The 25761-nt window shown below is 36.3% G+C and overlaps 1 protein-coding gene across 4 annotated transcripts in view; it reads right to left on the bottom strand.

Moving 5' to 3' along the window:
* Positions 1-25761, bottom strand: part of LOC144071846 (protein phosphatase 1H-like) — a 30401-nt gene that overhangs the window by 4424 nt on the left and 216 nt on the right. The window contains exons 1-5 of one of the 4 annotated variants that reach the window (XM_077597287.1): positions 22716-23023; positions 20956-21029; positions 7842-8010; positions 6087-6449; positions 3851-3963 (exon numbers count right to left, since the gene is read on the bottom strand). In XM_077597287.1, the coding sequence (XP_077453413.1) occupies positions 3851-3963; positions 6087-6449; positions 7842-7955 (590 nt within the window). In that variant the 5' untranslated portion in view covers positions 7956-8010; positions 20956-21029; positions 22716-23023. Of the gene's footprint in view, positions 1-3850; positions 3964-6086; positions 6450-7841; positions 8011-11548; positions 12059-20955; positions 21030-22715; positions 23024-25761 lie in introns of those variants that run through there. The other 3 variants (XM_077597288.1, XM_077597289.1, XM_077597286.1) reach the window with 3 other exon arrangements.

Here is a 25761-nt window from a genome sequence, read left to right as displayed (position 1 = left end):
CTTCAGGTGGACTCGAGTTCAATTCCACTCTTTGCAATTCTCAAATTGTTTATTGAGGTAATGAAAAGGATAGATATAACTTCCAATCACATCATTTCAGAAGTCACTGTGGTCCAGTGGCAAAGACAATGGGTCAGAACTTCAGGTGGACTCGAGTTCAATTCCACTCTTTGCAATTCTCAAATTGTTTATTGAGGTAATGAAAAGGATAGATATAACTTCCAATCACATCATTTCAGAAGTCACTGTGGTCCAGTGGCAAAGACAATGGGTCAGAACTTCAGGTGGACTCAAGTTCAAATCAGGAATGAGTTCAATTCCACTCTTTGCAATTCTCAAATTGTTTATTTAGGTAATGAAAAGGATAAATATAACTTCCAATCATGTATAGGCGGGCCGCCTCGTGGTGCAGTGGGTAAGTCACCTGCCTGCGACGTGGGTGTCGATGGTTCACGTCCCGGTGTCGCCAGTCAACGACTGCATGGCGTCGGCAGTCGGCCGAAGGCCGACTGTCGAACGCCACCAGGGATCCCCCCTCCCAACTGTCTTCCGGTCAGCCGAAGGCTGACCGGAAATATTGTTTTGCTGAAAAAAATGACTAAGTCTTTATTTGAATGAAAAAAGGATTACCCATTTACTGAACTACTAGTGTAGTGATTAGTCAAACGAGAGCGGGATTCGAACCCCATCTCCCACATGGCAGTCAAATCCACTAACTTGAGGTCTGTCTGACCCATTGTCTTTGCCACTGGACCACAGTGACTTGTGAAAGGAGATGATTGGAAGTTATATTTATCATTTTCATCACCTCAATAAACAATTTGAGATTTGCAAAGAGTGGACTTGAACTCACTCCAGATTTGAACTTGTGTCCAACTTTAATTTCAACCCATTGTTCTTGCCACTGGACCACAGTGTCTTCTGAAATGAAGTGATTGGAAGTTGTATTTATCCTTTTCATTACCTCAAAAAACAATTTGAGAATTGCAACGAGTGGAATTGAACTCACTCCTGATTCCCGCCTCATGTTCTGACCCAATGATTTTGCCAGTGGACCACAGCAACAACTAGAAGGTGAAGAATCAGAAGTCAGATTTATTCTCCGACTCTCTTAGCCTTACTTGCTATGTCATTTTTTAAAGAAAAAAAGCCTTACTATACTATGTCGTTTTTTAAGAAAAGAAGCCTTACTATACTATGTCGTTTTTTTAAGAAAAAAAGCCTTACTATACTATGTCGTTTTTTTTAAGAAAAAAAGCCTTACTATACTATGTCGTTTTTTTTAAGAAAAAAAGCCTTACTATACTATGTCGTTTTTTAAAGAAAAAAAGCCTTACTATACTATGTTGTTTTTTTAAGAAAAAAAGCCTTACTATACTATGTCGTTTTTTTAAGAAAAAAAGCCTTACTATACTATGTCGTTTTTTTTAAGAAAAAAAGCCTTACTATACTATGTCGTTTTTTAAAGAAAAAAAGCCTTACTATACTATGTTGTTTTTTTAAGAAAAAAAGCCTTACTATACTATGTCGTTTTTTTAAGAAAAAAAGCCTTACTATACTATGTCGTTTTTTAAAGAAAAAAAGCCTTACTATACTATGTCGTTTTTTTAAGAAAAAAAGCCTTACTATACTATGTCGTTTTTTTAAGAAAAAAAGCCTTACTATACTATGTCGTTTTTTAAAGAAAAGAAGCCTTACTATACTATGTCGTTTTTTTAAGAAAAAAAGCCTTACTATACTATGTCGTTTTTTTAAGAAAAAAAGCCTTACTATACTATGTCGTTTTTTTAAGAAAAAAAGCCTTACTATACTGTTGTTTTTTTAAGAAAAAAAGCCTTACTATACTATGTCGTTTTTTTAAGAAAAAAAGCCTTACTATACTATGTCGTTTTTTAAATTAAAACGCCTTACTATACTATGTCGTTTTTTTAAGAAAAAAAGCCTTACTATACTATGTCGTTTTTTTTAAGAAAAAAAGCCTTACTATACTATGTCGTTTTTTTAAGAAAAAAAGCCTTACTATACTATGTCGTTTTTTTAAGAAAAAAAGCCTTACTATACCATGTCGTTTTTTTAAGAAAAAAAGCCTTACTATACTATGTCGTTTTTTTAAGAAAAAAAGCCTTACTATACTATGTCGTTTTTTTAAGAAAAAAAGCCTTACTATACTATGTCGTTTTTTTAAGAAAAAAAGCCTTACTATACTATGTCGTTTTTTTAATTAAAACGCCTTACTATACTATGTCGTTTTTTAAGTAAAAAAAACTTATTATACTATGTCGTTTTTTAAGAAAAAAGCCTTCTTATACTATGTCGTGTTTTTAAAGAAATAAAGCCTTACTTTTCTATGTCATTTTTTAAGAAAAAAAGCCTTACTATACTATGTCGTTTTTTTTTACGAAAAAAGCCTTACTATACTATGTCGTTTTTTACAAAAAAAGCCTTACTGTACTATGTTGTTTTTTACGAAAAAAGCCTTACTATATATACTATGTGTTTTTTTTATAATTAAAACGCCTTACTATACTATGTCGTTTTTTAAGTAAAAAAAAACCTTATTATACTATGTCGTGTTTTTAAAGAAATAAAGCCTTACTATACTATGTCATTTTTTAAGAAAAAAAGCCTTACTATACTATGTCGTTTTTTAAAGAAAGAAAGCCTTACTATACTATGTCGTTTTTTAATGGGAAAAAAAGCCTTACTGTACTATGTCGTTTTTTACGAAAAAAGCCTTACTATATATATACTGTCATTTTTTTAATTAAAACGCCTTACTATACTATGTCGTTTTTTAAGTAAAAAACCTTATTATACTATGTCGTTTTTTAAGAAAAAAGCCTTACTATACTATGTCGTTTTTTAAGAAAAAAAGCCTTACTACACTATGTCCTTTTTTAACGGAAAAAAAGCCTTAATGTACTATGTCGTTTTTTACGAAAAAAGCCTTACTATATATTTACTATGTCGTTTTTTTAATTAAAACGCCTTACTATACTATGTCGTTTTTTAAGTAAAAGAACCTTATTATACCATGTCGTTTTTAAGAAAAAAGCCTTCCTATACTGTCGTGTTTTTAAAGAAATAAAGCCTTACTATACTATGTTGTTTTTTAAAGAAAAAAAGCCTTACTATACCATGTCATTTTTCAAAGAAAAAACCTTACTATACTATGTCGTTTTTTAAGGAAAAAAGCCTTACTATACTATGTCGTTTTTTAATTTAAAAAAAAAACTTACTATACTATGTCGTTTTTTTTACGAAAAAAGCCTTACTATACTATGTTGTTTTTTAATTTAAAAAAAAGCCTTACTATACTATGTCGTTTTTTAAGGAAAAAAGCCTTACTATACTATGTCGTTTTTTAATTAAAAAAAAAACCTTACTATACTATGTCGTTTTTTTTACGAAAAAAGCCTTACTATACTATGTTGTTTTTTAATTTAAAAAAACCTTACTATACTATGTCGTTTTTTTACGAAAAAAGCCTTACTATACTATGTCGTTTTTTTTAGAAAAAAAGTGGTCTTTTTTTTTTTAAGTCTTACTATACAGTCTTTTTTTTTTTTAAAGTCTTACTATACAGTCTTTTTTTTAAAGTCTTACTATACATGGTCTTTTTTTAAAGTGTTACTATACATGGTCTTTTTTTTGTAAAAAAAAAAAAGTCTTACTTTACATGGTCTTTTTTTATGAAAAAGATGTATTGTAAAAAATAAATAAAAATAAACAATGATTGTTGAAAATTAGAAAGGTTCAATGTTGCAACATAATGACGCTAATAATAATAAATAATAATAATCATAATTATAATAACACTAATAATAATGAATCCAATGTGTGGACGGACCTGCTGTCTCCAGCGTTGCCCACGTAGAGCTTCCCGAGCAGGCCGAGCACCACCAGAGCCGTGCAGCCTCCCGACGTGTCGTGGGCGGCTCGTTCTTTTTCCATTTGCGCGTCCTACGCCCAAGACAAAGATTACCATTGAAATCCAAAATGTCGGAGCATGTCATCAAAACCACTCCGACGCCATTATTAATCATAATGATAGCAGCACCGTAATGAATCCATTTATCAATAAAAAATGTTTTTAAAAAGATCAACGCAGCAGTGTTTGGATGGCTATTACCGTCGCTTAATTAGCCTACAGTCTTTTGCTGCAAATGTAATAGTGTGTTCATTCATTAGAATCATAATTAAGCTGTCAAGGAATTAATAAAAAAAAATTAAAAAAACATTGATTTTCTTTGTTTCAGCAACATGTGGTGACAGGCAGAACAATTCTTCCCATTAAAAATTGGCATGGAAATATTATTTTCGGATTCAAATCCTGCCAAAAGGGGAATAATGTGATATATTTTCTCACTAAAAGGAGTTGAAATGATGATGATGAAGAATAGTGGCCCATTTTTGTGCACTCTTTTGTAAATGTGTCCTTCACCCTGGATGAATTATGAATCCCATCGCCCGCCATCCATATTTATCTGGCCTGCAGCAGCCGTATCCCGCAGGAAAAGTCTTTAATAATGGAAACATCTGCATAAACATGCCCGCTTCGACTCGATGGAAGAAAATCATACACATATAGACTGTGCATATCATAAATGACTAAAATAGCCATCCAATTTTAATGGAGAGGGCTGGAACGGATGGGTTAGACGCCTATAGCTGTTTGTCCATAAATAAGACAAGAAGCTTATTGGACTGTAGATTTAACAATAACAGAAGTGAGGGGGATAAAATCCATACATTTGTCGATTTTGACGAGTAGTTTTTCTTAAATGCACTAATAAAAATATCAATTCAAGCTTTTAATTGTACTCGTTAAGATTCGAATCCATTGAGTGTATTTAAAAAAAAATGGCATTTAGCTAATTGCACACTGCCACCTGGTGGCCACAAAAGTAAAGTACAAGAGTTTGACACCCTAATGCTACAATTGCACAAAAAGTCTATTTAAAGAGTGCTGTGTATAGTTAAATGTAAAAATAAAAAAATAAAACAGTATATAACATGTGTGGAGTTTGCATGTTCTCCCTGGTCTTGTGTGGGTTTTCTCCGGGTACTCCGGGTTTACTCCCATATCCCAAAACATGCAAGCTGGTCTAATTGTAGTCTAGGGTTCAATCCCAGGTGGGTCTTCACTGTGTGGAGTTTGCATTTTCTCCCCGGGTTTGCGTGGGTTTTTTCCGGGTACTCCGGTTTCCCCCCCACATCCTCAAAACCTGCAAGATAGTCTAATTGTACTCTAGGGTTCAAATCCAGGTCGGTCGTCCAGTTTGGAGTTTGCATGTTCTCCCTGGGTTTGCGTGGGTTTTCTCCGGGTACTCCGGTTCCCCCCCACATCCTCAAAACATGTAAGCTAGTCTAATTGTACTCTAGGGTTCAAATCCAGGTCGGTCCTCCTGTGTGGAGTTTGCATGTTCTCCCCGGGTTTGCGTGGGTTTTCTCTGGGTACTCTGGTTTCCTCCCACATTCCAAAAACAGTCACGCAAGGGTGTCAGACTAGGGTTGGTTCACGGGCCGCATTAACGTCAACTCGGTTTCATGTGGGCCGGACTATTTTAGATATAATATTTAGATTTTTTTTAAATAAATGGATTAAAATCCCTGAATATTCCATTTTTGTAGATTTAAAACAATGTTTATCTTAGCTTTTTTATGTTTTTAGATTTTACAAAATGATTTTTGAACTAAAAACAGAAAAAAATGATTAGAAAATTACAATTATTGATTTAAAAGGGGGAAAAAAAATCAGGAAATTTAATATACATCTATACTCCATTTTAATTTGATCCTAAAACAGAAAGTCGGCACTCATGATTTACTTTCCCGGGCCGCAGAAAATGATGCGGCGGGCCAGATTTGGCCCCCGGGCCGCCACTTTGACACCGGTGCGTTAGGCTAGCTTGGTTGAACACTTTAAATGGCCAAACCCTAGCTATGATTGGTTATCCTTTGTCTCCCGGTCGGTGCCCTGCGATGGGCTGCCCCGTGGTTAGTTGGGATAGGCTCCAGCACCCCCTGCGACCCTCGTGGGAATAAGCAGTTCAGAAAAGGAATGAATGAAAAGATTTGCTTACCATGTCCTTGAAGGCATTCTCAATGGCGCCAACCACCAAGCTCTCATGCGACACCCTCTTCTCGGCAAAGAAGCGCGCGGGGGGGACGCCGGGGGAACCGGGGGCCCCGGCGGCCCCGCGGAGAGACGCGGCCCTGGAGAGGGCGCGGGGGTTGGCGTGGGGGGGCGGAGGCTGCCAGCGGACGGGCTCCTCCCCCAGGCAAATGGGCGCTTGGAGGTCGGGCGCGCACAGGATGTCCATGACCTCCTGGAGGTGAAGCGCGATGTGGCGGTGGAGGAGACGCGACGCCACCACGGCCGCCCCGCAGCCGGCGTGCCCGTCGAAAAGCCCCCAGTAGTGGAAGGTCAGGTCGTCGCAGTTGGCCTAGTACACACATAATAAACAGATACGTGATACATTGTTCATTAGCATTAGCAACGTCCATTTTGTTCGTTCTTATGACGGTGAGGGGAACCCGTGACTGGTCGCCAAATATTCACGTCAATGGGTTTTGGGGGTGATTGACAAAAGTCAGGGTAGGTAGAAAAAAAATAATTAATCATTTTGTAATTATATTCACTTTAAGATAGATTGTTTTGGTCATGAGAACGTCAGCAGTGACGTAAAGTGTACTTGAGTAAATTTGGAAGTGGAATGTAGGCATTTTCCACTAGGTGGCAGCAAAGCGATGCGGATTTCAGTGAAAGACAAAATGCAATGTTAAGGTTAGCTGCAATAAAATAATAAAATATGCCCTAGGCCTAGAGTAAGGGTGTCAGACTCGGGTTGGTTTGCAGGCCGCTTTAACGTCAACTTGATTTCACGTGGGCCGGACCATTTTACATATCATATTTAGATAGATTTTTTTTATAAATGGATTAAAAGAACTGGATTAAAATCCCTGAATATTCGGTTTTTAATAGATCTAAAACAATGTTTATTTTATTTTTTGTTATATATTTTTAGATTTTACAAAATCAATTTTGAACTAAAAACACACGGGAACCAACCCGAGTTTGACACCCCTGCTCTACAGCACCCCCCGCGACACTAATGAGGATCAAGCGGTTCAGAAAATGAGGTATAAATAATTGAGTAACGTTTAATATCGACACTTTTTGATATTGTACAGATCTGAAATAATAGGGGTGAACCTACATTGCGGTTTTCCGATGATCGCGGCCATGTTTGGTCTACATCACATGTGTCAAAGTGGCGGCCCGGGGGCCAAATCTGGCCCGCCGCATCATTTTGTGCGGCCCAAGAAAGTAAATCATGAGTGCGACTTTCTGTTTTACGATCAAATTAAAATGAAGAGTATAGATGTATATTCAATTTCCTGATTTCCCCCCTTTAAATCAATAATTATAATTTTTTAATCCATTTTTTCTGTTTTTAGTTCAAAAATCATTTTATAAAATCTAAAAATATATTTAAAAAAAAAGCTAAAATAAACATTGTTTAGATCTATAAAAAAACATGAATATTTAGGGCTTTTAATCCAGTTCATTTAATCAATTTACAAAAAAACAAATCTAAATATATCTAAAATGGTCCGGCCCACATGAAATCGAGTTGACGTTAATGCGGCCCGCGAACCAAACTGGGTTTGACACCCCTGGTCTACATTATCCGCGAAATTTGAGGGAATACTGCATATTCTAAGTGTAACAGAATTTTTTTTTTATAATTTTTTTTTTTACCACAAGTATGAATGCATACAAACGAAGCTGTTGTAAACTATCACTCATGTGAAATTGGACGAGTGTCACGTACCAGGTTGTCCCTGAGGCCCAAAACCTCCCCGTTGGGGAAGGAAGATCTCCTGCGAGCCTTGAGGGCCCAATTGGACGTTGCACCGCTAGGGGGCCATTTTCTTTTGACCAGCATGACGTCACAGCAAGCCTGATCCTCGTTTAAAGTGCTTTTTCCTGCATTGATCACCCTGGAAAGACAAGAAGGCTCAAAATCATGACCCTAATAAAAAAAATTAAAAAAAAATATCTTAAAAATGTGTATTATTTCAAACTAATGGCCCACGTGTCATCACATGAATTCTTCTAAGAGTCCACATCATTCAAATCTTACAATCTTGTGACTTCCTTATGACTAAATACACACTGTCAGACTGCTAATTTAATATAGTCAAATGTTGTGTTTTCCTTATTTGCATTTTTTTTTTTTTACATATTTTTGGGTTTCAACATTTTATTTGTATTTTAGTTCAATTTTAGCACCATATTGTTGTATTATGCATTGCATGGGGTTGATTTAGCACCCCCTGGTTTGCCGGATTAAAGACATTTTGCATTAAATCAGCACTGTAAAGTTAAATAGACTTGACTTTAAGAATAATTGATTAAAATTGGCAATCTTGATGACAAAAAAAAAAAAATCAACTGTAGCGTGCTAGCATGCACACAATTACGAACGGAAGTCAGTTTGATTTTTTTAGCACAAGCAAGCTAGCATTGAAAGTTTTTTTTATTTCAAATGAATGTGAAAACGATCAAAACGAACCAAAATGTTACATCAAGTGGTGGTAAAAAAATAACCCTTTGAAAAGCCTGTAAGCGTGGCAGACCGTGAAAGATGACAGCTCGGATCAAGGCTAAATCCAAAGCGCGATACTCCCTCGCTCACCCGTTTCGAGCGCACCAGACAGCGCGTGGGTCGTCACCCTAAACGGCCATGAAAATCCCGACCTATTTGCTTACTTGTTTAAGCGGAAAAGCGGGAAAGCGTCCCACGGAGCGCAGCTGAGACATTAATCCGATGTGAGTGCGAGGCCGCGCTTTTTTTTGTCACACTCGACTTCTTCACAGACGACGCCGGGTCTCGAACCTCAGGCCAAATGAGGCTGGCGGGACAATACAGTAATCCCTCGAATATCGCGGCTTCAACTGTCAGGGCTTCACGGCATCGCGTTTTTTTTTTCCTGGGGGAGATTTTTTTTTGTTAATTACATTTTTTTTGTAAGTTCATAAAAATGTGAAAATCCACGCTGAAACTCGCAAGCGGAAACCACTCTCCCCTTTCCTCCGCTTGCTACTAGAACTCGGCAAGTAAAAAAAAAAATACATGTTTTTTTTTTAATAGGGGTGACTCTACTTCACGGTTTTTTGTTTATCGCGGCCATGTCTGATCTACATTAACCGCGATAATCGAGGGATTACTGTATTTTGCGGACCTCTTTGACATCAAAGAACAGTAAAAGTCTGACCAGCACATTTATATTTTGAAAAAAAAAAACGCAAAATGAGAGGGTAATACCTACTCATTCATGTTGACTAATTGTCTATGTTGACTACAACTTATTTATTATGTAGACTACTGCCGGTTCTTCACTGTTTGCTAAGCTAGCTCAACTTTTAAACGCGGTTCTTCACTGTTTGTGAAGCTAGCTCAACTTTTTAGCATGGTTCTTCACCGTTTGCACAGCGAAAGCTAGCTCAACTTTTTAGCACTTTTTTTTTTTTACTTTTTGCCAAGCTAGCTCAACTTTTTAACACGGTTCTTCACGGTTTGCCTAACCAGCTCAACTTTTTAGCACAGTTCTTCACAGTTTGCTAAGCTAGCTCAGCTTTTTAGCACGGTTCTTCACTGTTTGCCAAGCTAGCTCAACTTGTTAGCGCGGTTCTTCAATGTTTGCCAAACTAGCTCAACTTTTTAGCGCAATTCTTCACAGTTTGCTCAATTAGCTCAACTTTTTAGCGCAATTCTTCACAGTTTGCTAAACTAGCTCAACTTTTTAGCACAATTCTTCACAGTTTGCTAAACTAGCTCAACTTTTTAGCACGGTTCTTCACTGTTTACCAAGCTAACTCAACTTTTTAGCGCTAAATCCCAAAAAATGAACTTTAATTCTCCTTTTAAAACTTCCTACTCAAAGTAGTTTTCATGCTAGTACAGTTAAAGCTTCCAGTAAACTAAAATAATAAATGAACATAACACGCTAAGTAACATGCTAATAGAAGAAAAAAAATAGCCATCATCTTAAAACAATGTTGCCTTTAGGAGATACTTGTCCTCCCCATCAGAATAAAGATGTGACTGGGTGTTACACAAAGATGATCTTGTCTTGTTGAATTGATAATCTGCCGTGTTATAAAGGATTTCCTCAAGGACTCATTACAGACTGACCCGCATACCAGAACCGAGCCGGGCTGTGCTTTTGATACTCGAGAAGGGGGATAAATGTGACACAATTCCTTGCTCTGTTGGAGAACACGCCGCTCTTTCTTATCCAAAAGAGTAGCTCATAACTTTTGTGCAGTCAAAAAAAAGAGAATAATAGAGCAGATGACTTGTTTTTAAGCAAGAAGAGCACAAAGTAAACATTGAATTGAGCAAACATTCCAAACGGGCTCCTCTGGATTTGATGGCTGGCCTCACACACTAAATGAGGATTACATAACTTTTTAGGTCACATTCACTGTTGACCATATGACACAATATGGGAAAACTCAAGGGGCGCAATATTTAAAAAAAAAAAAGGGATATATTTATCGGTAATATTGTTTCGGACTTTACGTGTCAATTTGAAGGTTAATCTTCATTTAGCAAACAGGTGATATACGTGCAGTTTCATTTATTTATTATTTTTTTGCTGTTAATGCAAACTCTCACACGGTTGGTTACCAGGAGGATTTTTTTATATATATATATTTTTATTTAAAAAGCATTTTTTAATGTTTTAGAACATTTTGTTGTTGAAACATTTGAATTTCAACAATTTATTTTAACAAAAACTGTATGAAAAAAAATAATTCAGTATGCTTGTTTTGGGGGTGTGGGAGAAAACCAAAATACCCAGAGAAAAACCACACAAACCTGGGGAGACCCTGCAAACTCAGAACCTTTTGTTGTTGAAACATTTGAATTCCAACAATTTCTTTTAACAAACACTATGTAAAACAATTCAGTTAGCTTGTTTTGGGGGTGTAGGAGAAAACCAAAATACCCAGAGAAAAACCACACAAACCTGGGGAGAACCTGCAAACTCAGAACCTTTTGTTGTTGAAACATTTGAATTCCAACAATTTCTTTTAACAAACACTATGTAAAACAATTCCGTTTGCTTGTTTTTGGAGATGTGGGAGGACACCAAAATACCCAGAGAAACCCCACACAAGCCTGAGGCAACCCTGCAAACTCTACACCCGCTCGCTATATGATTCCGCCAATAAAATATTATAGATAAACATTTTATTCTGAATTGAATGCTTTGAATGTCATTAATCAAGTAAAATGAGATTTAACACTTCACCACAAAGTGCACAAATAACAACAATTAACGGAATTATATTCACATAAATGTTTTTTTTTCTTTGTAGAAGTTGTGGAATTGTTGGAAAAGTGATTATTATTTTTTTTTAAGTTCCAAAAGTTTTTAGTTGGGAATAATTTCAACATTTGAAAAAATGGCTAATGTGCATTTAAAAAGATGGAGGGCAAGATTACAGGTTAAGCAGGTTACTCACTCCGCATAGCCGGTGGACCAGGGCAACCTCTTGCTCTCCTTCGGGATGACGATGGGTCTCGCCGAATGATCCGCCGAACACTCCACCTCATCCGGCGTCAGTCCCAGGAAGTCCGGTCTACCGTACGGATACTTCGGAGGCACCTCCGAGGGGTCGCCGCCTGCTCCACCGCCACCGCCGCCGGCAATTACGCCTCCCATAAAGGTGGCCACGGCGGATTTGACCCGCGTGAGCATGGCGGTTCGGCAGCGTGGCTCCGCCGACGCAAGTTTTGATGTATTTTATTTAATTATTTTTGGTCCAGTCTGGGTGCGTGGGTGTTGCGTGGGAGCGATGTAGAGACGCCAGTGAGCGTCGTGCTCATCATCGAACCCGGAAATACAAGGCACGCACGCGCATGGAGCCGGGTCACGTGACTAACCAGTTGCTCCCACGTGCTGGCGTCAGAAGGGAGGTGGGTGGTGGAATTAGGGGAGGCGGGGATCTATATTCATGCGGGGCTACGTGATCAGGGTCGCGGGGGGTGATGGAGCCTATTCTAGATGATTTTTTGGATGTATTTTTGAACTAAAAACAGAAAATATGGATTAAAAAAATAGCAATTATCGATTTAAAAGGGGGGAAATCAGGAAATGTAATATACATCTATACTCTTCATTTTAATTTGATCCTAAAACAGAAAGTCGGCACTCATCATTTACTTTCCCGGGCCACACAAAATGATGTGGCGGGCAAAATTTGGCCCCCGGGCCGCCACTTTGACACAGGTGGGTTAGGCAATTCTGAGTGTCCAATTAGCTGAGCATGAAGGTTTTGGGGATCTGGGAGGAAAATGGAGTACCCAGAGAAAAACCATGCACCTTCTGCAACTCTTGTGAAGATAAGTGGTTCAGAAAATGAATGAACATGTCAAATGTATTTTATGTAGAATTATTTGTATTGTTATATTTAATATTTTTTCAGATTTTTTTAATTATTGTATTAATTCCAGGTGTGGATTGCATTCACTTGAAAAAAATTAAACAAATAAAAATAACTTTGGGGTTGTTGTTTTTTAAATATTTTTTTGAAATGCTCAAGTTTTTCTGAATAATTCATTATACACATTCTTGCCCTACAATATGAATGTTAATTTTTAAAGAAGAAAAATAAAATAAAAATACATATATAAATTGAACATGAAAATGTGAGATGCATCCATTTGTCAAACCATCAAAGTGTTGAGCATTTGCTTTAATGATATCTAGCACCATCTAGCGTTGTGAAGTGGAATCACATCTAGAACTCAAATTAAATACGACCTCTACTTTTTCAGTCTTATTTCAATGCAAAAAATACCATCTTCCATTCAGGCCAATGCAGTGAGCCTAATTATTAATCAATCTACTAAACTTTTAGTGAAAACTTTCAACACAATTTGAACCACGTTGTATAATTACAAAGAAAATTATATATTTATAGAGTTAAATTCCACAGCACGACGTGCTAAATCAGCGCAACAGCTTACATTTTCATCTCTTTTGGACATTTTACAAAAATGACACTTGACATTTCCTGTCTCAACACATCATAAAACACACATGTGGTCAGAGCTAATTTTTCCATGATTGGCAACAGCTGCGAAATACCCAAACCAAACAGGAGGTTAAAATGAGCCGTCCCTTCAATAGCTAACCTCCTATTAGCACATCTTGTTTTGAAAACGTTCTTTTTGCTTCATCTGTAACGATTGCCTGCGGAAGAAAGGCAACCTGTGCTTGGTTTCTAGGCAACAGGTGCTGGCGTGACCTCTTTTTTTTTCTTTTTATAACCCTGCTTGCTAGCATGAACATTTTGATAACATCTATTTTTGCCATGAATTGGTCCATATGCAGTTTTTAAAAATAAAGCAGATGTTTTCAAACTTTTTTTTTTCATTCATTCATTCATTTTCTGAACCACTTATCCTCACAAGGGTCGCAGGGGGTGCTGGAGTGCGGAGGCCTGTAACCCTGAATCGGTAGCCAGCCAATCACAGGGCACAAGGAGACAAAAGACAATCAATCATAGCAATTTAGCATGAAAATTAGCCTAGCCTAGCCAAGTTTGTATGTTTTGGGGTTGTGGAAGGAAACCAAAGTACCCAGAGAAAACCCACACAAGCCCAGGGAGAAGATGCCAACTCCACAAAGTGTTGAACAACCTGGGATTGAACCCACGACCCTAGGATTGTGAGGCCGGCGTGCTAACCACTCATACGCTAGGCCTATTTTTTATCCAAATGTATTTATTTATTTTGAAGTATTAGGGGGCCATTGCGGGTGATAGACGTCCAATCCATTTTGACTGGAAGGGTCGGCAGCAAATTGGATTGGACGTGTGTCACCGTTAATCTCACCGTATACGATACAAATACAAAAGAATACAAAAAAATACAAAAAAATACAAAAAAATACAAAAAAATACAAAAAAATACAAAAAAATACAAAAAAATACAAAAAAATACAAAAAAATACAAAAAAATACAAAATAATCCCAAATAATCCCAAATAATCCCAAATAATCCCAAATAATCCAAAATAATCCAAAATAATCCAAAATATTCCAAAATATTCCAAAATAATACAAAATATTCCAAAATATTCCAAAATAATACAAAATAATACAGAATAATGAGAAAATGTCAAATGACAGAAAAAATGTCAAGAAAATCGCAACCCAGTTTTCATCACATTATTTTTTTTACAATAGTCATGTCATAAAACAAAATAAAATACTGAAATTTCCCACATTGAATTGAATATGTTGTCAGATTTTGACTAACGGAGTGACCTTTGAAGGAAATAGCTCTACCCAGTGTTGAAATTGAGAAGTGCAACAATAAGATGAATTGAAGCTTCTTGTACAGGACATATTTAATGATCTTTTCATAATTTGCTTGCAATAAAAAAAACTGCAACTGCCATTTGACTAGCCTTGACTAAAATAATGTGTGAATTAGTTTTAAGATTAGAAAAATAAATGCTAATTAATTAATTTGCTAATTAAATTGGGAAGAAAAATAATCAAAAGTTTAAAAAAATCAATTATTGAATTTTAATTATAATTAATTTGCTAATTATATGGCTAAAAACTCAGTTTACAGTCAAATGAGATAGTGGAATAAAAAATAAGTTCCCAAAAATAGCATCGACGCTCTTTAATTCTCTTTTAATTAAATTTAGGTTTGGGAAGAAAAAAATGAAAATTTTTAAATTAAAAAAATAATTAAATTTTAATTATAATTAATTTGCTAATTATATGGCTAAAAACTTAGTTTAGAGTCAAATAAGACAGTGTAATAAAAATTAAGTTCCCAAAATTAGCATCGACACTCTTTAATTCTCTTTTAATTACATTTAGGGTTAGGAAGAAAATAATTAAAAATGTAATTAAATTGAAAATAATAAAATTTTAATTATAATTAATTTGCTAATTATATGGGTAAAAACTTAGTTTAGAGTCAAATAAGACAGCAAAATTAGCATTGGCGCTCTTTAATTCTCTTTGAATCAAATTTAGGGTTGGGAAGAAAAAAAAAAAAAAAATATATATATATATATATATATATATATATACACATATATATATATATATATATATATATATATATATATATTTGCTAATTATATGGCTAAAAACTCAGTTTAGAGTCAAATAAAACACTGGAATAAAAATTAAGTTCCCCAAGATTAGCACCAATGCTCTTTAATTCTCTTTTAATTAAATTTAGGGTTGGGAAGAAAAAAATTAAAAATTAAAAAAATGAAGAAACACACCAAATAACACTAATTTGGTGAATAGGGAGTTCTTCCTATTGGCTACAAATGTTGATCTAAGGGGCAGATTTCCCCTCCCCGGCAACAAGCGTCAACAAACACTAACATCCAGATAAGCGACAGTTATTAATTCACGTTACATCACAAATATGTTCAGTTGTTTTTAAAACAGGCTCACATGGTTTCCTTCACTTGTAGGCACAATGTAAACATATCCTTAATAGCGCATAGATTAGGCTCCCGAAATAGAGGCTAATTATGCCGGCCTTCCTCTCTTTTCCACCTTTGCCACGCCATGTGTCAATCTCCCATCAAACAGAAAATAAGCAAATGCAAATATATGATTCACTCTGTTGTGAAGCGACTTTTTTCATCTTTGGTCGAGCTCGGCAGAAGCCTGGAAATCCGGCATTGGTTGCCGCGTACTTCTAAGGAAATCACCCCCGCCTACGGAAAGGTTCGCAGCCAACATTTTAATGTTATGCCCTTTAACGATTTCTTTGAAGGGCGCTAAATGTTGCACGAGTGGAATTTATCAACACCTTGTGATGTTATTTAGAAGAAATTCGCAGCTGGAAAGTTGATTTCAGGCTTTAAATCAAGGGTGGCAAACACGTGGCTCTCGAGCCGCATGCGGCTCCCGGCCAACATGAATGTGGCTCTTTCCTTCTTATCATATTTTTAATATACTGTGGCTCTTTGCCTCATTTGATGTTTGTCTTATTTTTATTGTCTTTTAAAACACACTCAAATTCATCAAAACCCATTAAAAAATATAATAAATAATATTTTTTTAAATGATTTGGGTAGATTGGATTTTTTTATGCTGCCTCTGACGTAAAGAAATGTATCATATTTTGTATATAGTGTGGCTCTTTGCCTCATTTGATGTTTGTCTTATTTTATTCTCCTTTAAAACACTCAAATTCATCAAAACCCATTAAAAACAAAAAATAAATTATATTTTTACAAATGATTTGGGTAGATTGGATTTTTTATGCTGCTTCTGACGTAAATAAATTTATCATATTTTGTATATATACTGTGGCTTTTTGCCTCATTTCATGTTTGTCTCATTTTATCCGCTCTTAAAATACACTCAAATTCATCAAAACCCATTAAAAACATATAATAAATTATATTTTTTTAAATGATTTGGGTAGATTGGATTTTTTTATGCTGCCTCTGACGTAAAGACATTTATCATATTTTGTATATACTGTGGCTCTTTGCCTCATTTCATGTTTGTCTTATTTTTATTCTCTCTTAAAACACACTCAAATTCACCAAAACCCATTAAAAACATATAATAAATTATATTTTTAAAAATGATTTGGGCAGATTGGATTTTTTTATGTTGCTTCTGTCGTAAATAATGTTTTTGCTCTTTTAATCTAACTTGTTCACTACCCCTGACTTAAATCACTGGTGTCAAACATAAGGACGGCGGGCCAGGGGTGGCCCGCTAGGGGGTCCGATCCGGTCCGGGGGTTGTTTTGCTTGAATGGAAATTTCTAGCTCATTTGTAATGTGCAATATGAATCAAATAGAGTAATCCCTCGAATATAGCGGTTAATGTAGACCAGACATGAATATAATCAAAAAATCGCAAAGTAGGGTCACCCCTATTAAAACTTTTTTTTTTTTTTCTTCCGTGCTGAGTCATGGTAGCAAGAGTGGCTTCCGCTAATGAGTTTTAGCGTGGGAAATGCTAACACATGTCGCCATGACAAAACATTTATTCACAACATATGGAAAGCTGATAAAACAAACAAATGGAATTTACAATTTTAAGTCAAATTCATCATCATAATATTTTTTTCAAAAATCCTACTATTACCCTATAAACTTGCCAAAGGCTATTTGTAAAGGGCTGGCTTTTTGTAAAAGAAGGTAGATTGTCGCCATCTGGCGGTCAACGACACCTTCTCCGTCTCCCATTATACATAACGGCTGCGAAGGGGATATTTTCCACCAGCAGAGGGCAGTGTTTCACCGGAATTCGTGTATAACGCGCCCCCGAACTTCAGTTTTTTGGTACAAAATTTTGCGCGTTATACTCGAATAAATACAATAAGTTCCTACTTTAGGCTAACGTGCCGCAGGAACCAATCAGACTTGACGTCACTAAGCCGAGACGTGATATTTGCTTAAAAAAAGGTTAAAGAATGAACACACTTTCTTTCTGGTGTTTTTAGACATGAAGCTTTTCCAAAGAGAAAATTTTGTATGTGCTTTCTTTGTCAATCCAGACAATTTATTGACTAATGTCTTCCATGAACCTTGGAAGACGCTACAATGTGATGTCAGACACACACACACACACAAAATACACCTCTGATTGATGGTGAGTGGTGAAAATATTTAGCTTGCAACATTAGACGTGTTGGAATAGAAAAACACTTTTTTGTAAAGTCACAAAGTGGCATGTTAGCGCCTCCATTTTCATGTCGATTCTGCAAATGGATTTTCACGGGTGTATTTTTATACCCTCTTTCTAAGGGGTGTGTAAACATTTTTATAAAATAAAATAGTGAAACTCTACACCGTTTGACACAAAAAAAATGTAGCCTGAACTCCAGCACCCTGTGCGGGCCAAATTCAATAAACATTGAAGAGAAAATGTTGAGTCAACAAAATCTCAGTGTAGATATCTTAAATTAGAATAATGGATTTTTTAAAAGTTTATTTTTATAAAATAAAATAGTGAAACTGTACACCGTTTGACACACAAAATGTAGCCTGACCTCAAGCACCCTGTGCGGGCCAAATTTAATAATCATTGATGAGAAAATGTTGAGTCAACAAAATCTCAGCCTAGTTAGCATAATTTAGCATAATGGATTTTTTTTGAAGTTTATTTTTATAAAATAAAATAGCAAAACTACACCATTTGATACACAAAATGCAGGCTGAACTCAAGCACCCTGTGCAGGCCAAATTCAATAATCATTGAAGAGAAAATGTTGAGTCAACAAAATCTCAGAGTAGATATGTTAATTTAGCATAAAGATTTTTTTTTTTTTTTTAAGATTATTTTTATAAAATAAAATAGTGAAACTCTACACCATTTGACACACAAAATGTAGCCTGAACTCAAGCACCCTGTGCGGGCCAAATTCAATAATTGAAGAGAAAATGTTGAGTCAACAAAATCTCCGCCTAGTTAGCTTAATTTAGCACAATGTATTTTTAACAGTTTCTTTTTATAAAACAAAATACTGAAACTCTACACCATTTGACACACGAAATGTAACCTGAACTCAAGCTTCCTGTGCGGGCCATATTCAATGCTCATTTTTCCGGCCCCTTGCCCAGTTTTTGTTGGCCCACGGGCGGTGGTTTGGACACCCCCAATGCTAACTGCCCCACGTGACGTCTTTGAGTTTCTGTACAATTGTTCTCTTTATGTTGTTTACTTGCACGTTTGCGATGAAAAAAAATGAAAACGGCATCACGATAGTAGCGTAGAAACGTCTCATATTTGGAATTTGGGAAGAGAACAATAGCGGGGAGGGAGGGAGGGAAGGAAGGGTGCGGGGGAGTTGGGGGTTGCATGTCACATAGCGGCATGCACCATCCTCATCTGCTAAAAAATGACTTCCACATGTATTGACTCAACAGAAGCCATTAGTCTTGTATAGCTGAATGAAAACAACACATGGCTTAGCCAAAGAACAGAATGTCATGCAGAAGAGGCGGCCAATGGAGTGCCAGCTGCAGTCGTGATTGGCCCAACTTCCCGTCGGGGAAAAAACAGCCACGTTCTTTACGTGCTCGGCTTGTCCAGGTTTGTCGCACGTCCGTTTGGAAGGGATGAGGACTATTTGAAAGGCGCCTTCTACTACTGATCGTGATGAAAATGCAACAATAACAAGACATTTTTGGGAGGGTGGGGTTGGCATGTAATTGCCGGGCTTGCGTGGGTTTTTTCTGGGTACTCCGCTTTCCTCCCATATCCCCAAAAAGTCTGATTGTACACCCTAAATTGCCCCGAGCTATGATTATAAAAACAAAACCTAACCCCATAAAGATCTCTCATTCAAAGACATGGTCCTATTTTTTGAGCCACAATGTTGAACTGGTTTACAAATTAAATGCATTTCAACAGAATGTATGTTTTTTTTTCGTCAGAATATTCCTCAGTTTTAACACCTCCAACATGGAAGGCTGATTGGAGAATTATTATTATTATTATTTTAAATTCAGTGCTGAGTTCTAGTAGCAACCGGGAAAAGGGGAGTGGCTTCCGGTCGCGAGTTTCAGCGTGGATTTTCACATTTTTATGAACTTAAAAAAAAAATAAAAAAATTGGAGAAAAAAAAATCTGTGATGTAGTGAAACCGCGATATTCGAGGGATTACTGTAAACCGTACCCTTAATTCATTTTTTGGAGTTACAAATATATGCGAGAAAATACGGTGTTTTTTCTCAAAATTTTCCTTAGTGTAACTAAATTTTTTAACACCAACAACCATTACATAACATTTCACATTTTTATGAATTTACCCCAAAAAATAATTGATTAAATTTTTTGGGAAAAAAATTACTGTAAGCTGTACCCTTAATATTTTTTGTAGTTACAAATACGGCTTATATGCGAGAAAATACGTTTTTTTCTCTCAAAATGTTCCTTAGTGTAACTACATTTTTGAACACTAACAATTATATTACATAACATTTCACATTTTTATGAATTTACCCCAAAAATGAATTTTTAAAAAACTGAAAAAATTACTGTAAGCTGTACCCTTAATACATTTTTTGTTACAAATACGGCTTATATATATACGGCATGTTTTTTTTCTCAAAATTTTCCTTAGTGTAACTACAATTTTTAACACCAACAACCATATTACATAACATTTCACATTTTTATGAATTTACCCCGAAAAAAATAATTTAAAAAAACAAAAAACTGATTTTTTTTTACTGTGAACTGTACCCTTAATAATTTTTTTTTAAAATTACAAATACGGCTTATATGAGAGAAAATACTGTATGTTTTTTTCTCAAAATGTTTTTTAGTATAACTACATTTTTGAACTCCAACAACCATATTAAATAACATTTCACATTTTTATGAATTTACCCCCAAAAAATCTATAAAAAAAAACAAAAACTGAAAAAAAAAACTGTAAACTGTACCCTTAATAAAAAAAAAAATAGTTACAAATACGGTATGTTTTTTTCCTCAAAATTTTCCTTAGTGTAACTACATTTTTGAACACCTCCCACAACCATATTACATAACCCAAACTAAAACATCCACACATATTAATGTAGTCCAAGTCTCACTTATAACAACATCCTTATTCTTATGACGAGTCATCACAATTTGTATGCATTCCCGCAGCAAATTGGACATCTCGTGCGTCCATGGCAACCAAAGTAGCTGTTTCGACTCCCTTCCGTATTCTTATCGAGCGAGAGGGCGCTTCCCGGGGGGTCACAAGTGTTTTCTCAAGACCACAAGACGTGTTTACGGCCCGAGACGGAGCGCCGTGTACTTGTTCACATGCTGTTCACAGACAATTTGACTTCTTTGTTCAAGCCTTCCATCTCCTCTTTCATTACGAAGAGGGGGGAAGAAAAAAAAAAAGCACTTACCGAGATGACGGCAAGGAGGGAACTTTAAGCGGTCGGGGAATGCCACGTGTTTCCTCATCTCGCAAACGTCTCGCCTGTGCGGGGAAGAACAAAGTGAGATGGATTTTGATGATTGATTGCGCTTCCGGCGCAGGAATTCATTTCAAATGCAACGTATACTTTGAATGGAAAATACCAGAGATGTTTTATAAGGGTTAAGAAGTGCGATCTTAACCCGAAAAATCCAATTCTGCCATGTACACGATAGCTTGATCGGCCAACAAAATAATTTCACAATAACCTTTATGTTTGGAATACAGCACTATTTTCATTCATGTTTTTTCTTGTTTACTTTTCTTTTAACTTGGATGGCTGGCAGTGAAAATTTACACGCGGGTGTTTTTGTGTGGTTTTTGGCCTGATTCTTGTCAATCCATTCGTTGCCAATGAGCATTAACCTTGGCATTCCCTTTAACATAAGGGTGTCAGACTCTTTTTAATCAATTTTTAGTTTTTAGTTCAAAAATAATTTTGTAAAATCTAAAAATATATTTTAAAAAAGCTAAAATAAACATTGTTTTAGATCTATAAAAAACAGAATATTCAGGGCTTTTAATCCAGTTCTTTTAATCCATTTATAAAAAACAAAAACAAAATATTATATCTAAAATGGTCCAGCCCACATGAAATCGAGTTGACGTTAACGCGGGCGGGCCGCGAACCAACCCGAGTCTGACACCCTTGGCTAACACGTTCTAAAAAAGTTCTTTTTTTTCAGTTGATGATTCGTTTACTTCTGTAATTGTTTGTATTTAACGGATATACATATTTTTAACCAATCCATTTTCTGTCATATTGTAATTTTTCTTTTTTTTGCTTTTGAAATAACACTGAAAGAAACCATGCAAGTGAGTCCATGTGGCTAAATGTAGCATCGAGTTAGCTAATAGCTAACACGTTCCAAAAATGTGGGCGTGTTCTTTCTTTTTTTTTCACTTGGATGATTTGCTTACTTCTGTGATTGCTTGTATTTAACGGACATTTTTAGCCAATCCATTTTCTGTCGTATTTTAATTTTTCTATTTTTTTTGGTTAGCTGAACATGCTAATTTGGAGTTGCTCTAACTCAAGCTTGTCAGACTCGGGTTGGTTCACGGGCCGCATTAACGTCAACTCGATTTTACGTGGGCCGGACTATTTTAGATATAATATTTAGATTTTTTTTTAATAAATGGATTAAAAGAACTGGATTAAAAGCCCTAAATATTCGTTTTTTATAGATCTAAAACAATGTTTATTTTATCTTTTTTTAAATATATTTTTAGATTTTACAAAATGATTTTTGAACTAAAAACACAGAAAAAAATGGATTATTGATCCAATAGTTTCAGATTGCTTTCAATTGGTTTTAGTGTTGTTTTGCAGGCTGATGACCAACTTAGACCAAGTTATGACGCGAACATGCTAACCACTCTCTGGAGCCGGCTAGCCCGAATAATATTGACTTTTAGTTACGTGCGTCGAAAATCCAACGGAAATGAATCAAAGACAAACGGCTAGTCATACCCACGTCGTTTTGACAACGAGGGCCTCTCAAATCAACGCCATTAGCCTAACGTCTTAATCTTATATTTTCCCAAGCACCTCCCTCCCATGGGAGTGGATGTTATTTCTCCACGGAAGAGTTCAACGTCCCACTTCTGAGCTATTTGCTCCGTCTAGACGGCGACCGATGACCCTGACTAGCACATTAGCGCGCTACGTCTTAACGACCGGCATACCTAACGAGATGCAGAGTGCCGGCGAGGCTGAGAATTCCAGATATGTCCATCAAGTTTGAGGACACCCCCGTCCGTAATGCCTGAAGTAGCCGCATGATCCGAGATAGCGGGCCTGCTGATTAGCTCGCGCTTACCGGGAGGCTTGTAATGTTCCCCTTTCTGGAAAAAGATTCAATCCCATCTCCGAAAGAGCTAGCTACCCCCGCGGCGCTCGTGCCATGTGCTCCCTCGCCATATGTTGTGCAGTCAGATGGCTAATGATTAGGATTAGAAGCGAGGAAAGTGCGGCACAACCAGCCAGGGGCCAAAGACTCGCAGTCAACTATTTGGCCGTGATGTTGTTGAGTAAAAATGGTGTTTGCAGTGAGTTGGGGGGGTCACAAACCCCAGGGACCCAGGCACATATTACATACCTGTCAACCCAGGCCATTTGCTCCCCTTATTAATGAAGCAATTCCCCTTATTAAGTGATAAATTGTTTTTTTTAAAACAACGCAGCACATATTGACTCGCATAGGGCGCACTTAAAAGTCTAAAATGTTCTACAAAGTGGACGGGGTGCCCAATCAGAATACACTAAATTCAAGATTGTGTAGATGTCGCTGTATGATGCTGATAGCTTGACTGTCTGAGTACATTGCTTGCTGACACGCTATAGTTATATAGTGAAAATGCGGGTAAAAGTGTATTACATGTATCACATACCTGGCAACCTCAGCCAATTCCTCCCCTTATTAATGATTGCAATTCCACTTATTTAGCCAAGGGTGTCACACTCGGGTTGGTTCGCGGGCCGCATTAACGTCAACTCGGTTTCATGTGGGCCGGACCATTTTAGATATAATATTTAGATTTTTTTTATTATAAATGGATTAAAAGAACTGGATTAAAAGCCCTGAATATTCAGTTTTTTATTGATCTATAACAATGTTTATTTTAGCTTTTTTATATATTTTTAGATTTTACAAAATCATTTTTGAACTAAAAACACAGAAAAAATGGATTAAAAAATTACAATTATTGATTTAAAAGGGGGAAAATCAGGTAATTTAATATACATCTATACTCTTCATTTTAATTTGATCCTAAAACAGAAAGTCGGCAGTCAAGATTTACTTTCTCGGGCCGCTGTATATAGTTATCCAAGTTAATTTAAATTTGTTTGTTCGTTTACGAGTGCATTTTTGCCGTGGATAAAGGACTCAATCACGCAATATACCATGAAATAGGATCACAAATATAAATAGCATTGCTACTTCATAGCCATTTTTCTACTTGCCATTGAAAATGGCTATTAAACTTCAAATGAAAGAAAAATACAAGGTTTCACGTTTGCCTTCCTTGAGTGGAGTTCAGGAAATGTTTTTTTCTTCTATTACTGACCAAATCCGCTGCGAAAAAACAGCAGGAAATCCAATGGAGTCTCCGGCTATCACGCAATAATAAATATTTATGTATTTAAAACAGTGTGTATCCATCACGGTCTGGTATTGTAAGACTTAGCTTGAGGGAAAAAAATCATTTCAAACATTTTTTTCAAAATTGAGAAACAGGTTTTACTTTTTTTTTTTTTTTTTCAAAACACAAATATTATCAGGCTTTGGCAGAGATATGATAAGAGAAGAAAAAATTGCCAGATCATCGGAATGCATTTGCTCCAGCTGTAATTTAACAGCAACAGCTAAGCAAGGCTTGACTACAGGTCAACTCATCAAGACGTGTAAAGCTTCCTGATGAAAACTGTTGCTAGGCGAAACGTGAAGCGCCCGGCAACACGACATTGCTTGAGCCTGTAAAGTACATTCAACAAAGCACCTATCGTTTTGCACTATTTAAAGACAATTGGGTGTCATCCAATGGCTGCATTTGTTCAAGCAATCATTCTACTTTAGATAAAACCTATTTAAAAATGAAATGTCTATATATTTATTTAGCATTTTTGAATGTTTTTTCTTATTTTTGTATTTTTATTCATTTTTTCTTTCATTTATCTATGTATTCATTTTCATATAGCATTTCAATCTTTTGACTCTAATTTCTTTTTGGGAATTTGACTTTGAATTATTTCATAAGGGACGTATTAATGAAGATATTTATATTCATGTTAATGAAAATATATATGTAAATATGTAAGATTGTAGGCTATTTTTTTCTGTTCATAGTCTATTTTTTGGTTTTTTTTTTAAACTTTATTTTCATTCATTCAACCGCTCATCCTCACAAGGGTGGTAGGGGGTGCTGGAGCCCACCCCAGCTAACTATGAACGTGGCCAGCCATTCGCAGGGCACAAAAAGACCGACAACCAATCATAGCTAGGGTTTGGCATTTTAGAGACTTCAACCAGCTAGCCTAGCATACATGTTTTGGGGATTTGGGAGGAAACTGGAGTACCCAGAAAAAAACCACACAAGCCCAGGGAGAAGATGCAAACTCCACACAGTGAAGACCCACCTGGACTCGAACCCTCAACCCTAGAACGGTAAGGTGAGTGCAACGTGCTAAATAATTATTCTTCAATTTCTGAATTTGGCAGCTTTGGTCGTCCATCTCTGCAAAGAGGAAAAAACTATTTCACAGATTCTGTGTGTGTTTAACAGAGAAAAAGTGAACCTTTCAAGTGTGTCCAACCTCTCGTCTCCATTGCTTTTCACAAAAGCGTGTGCTCAAAGGTCATAATAATAACACACCATAGCCAATTTTTTGCTCTTCAGCTAGAGTTAACATTTGGGACTGAGTCAGAAGCAGCGAGAAATTGTGCCGTGATTGCAGTCGGCGACCTGAATGTCAAAGCAGGAGCCCAGCGCGCATGCGCGTGTGTGCGCTGCGTGCGTGTGTATGCGCATGCGCGTGTGCGTGTATGCGTGAGCGTTTCAAACCTGTATTTACAAGATACTATTCACATGTGCATTACAGAAACATACATTTGCATATATTACGCACACTTCCAGTTTAAAAAGCAACATGCACGCAGTAGTGTTCGTAAATCTACAAGTGTATTCATTGAATCTGTTTCCTTTTAAATCACTGGGAATAATGGAGGACTCC

This window comes from Stigmatopora argus, chromosome 3, assembly GCF_051989625.1.
Source record: "Stigmatopora argus isolate UIUO_Sarg chromosome 3, RoL_Sarg_1.0, whole genome shotgun sequence".
NCBI lineage: Eukaryota > Metazoa > Chordata > Actinopteri > Syngnathiformes > Syngnathidae > Stigmatopora > Stigmatopora argus.
The sequence above is the reverse complement of the archived record's forward strand: the minus strand, read 5'-3'. Positions and strand labels throughout refer to the sequence as shown.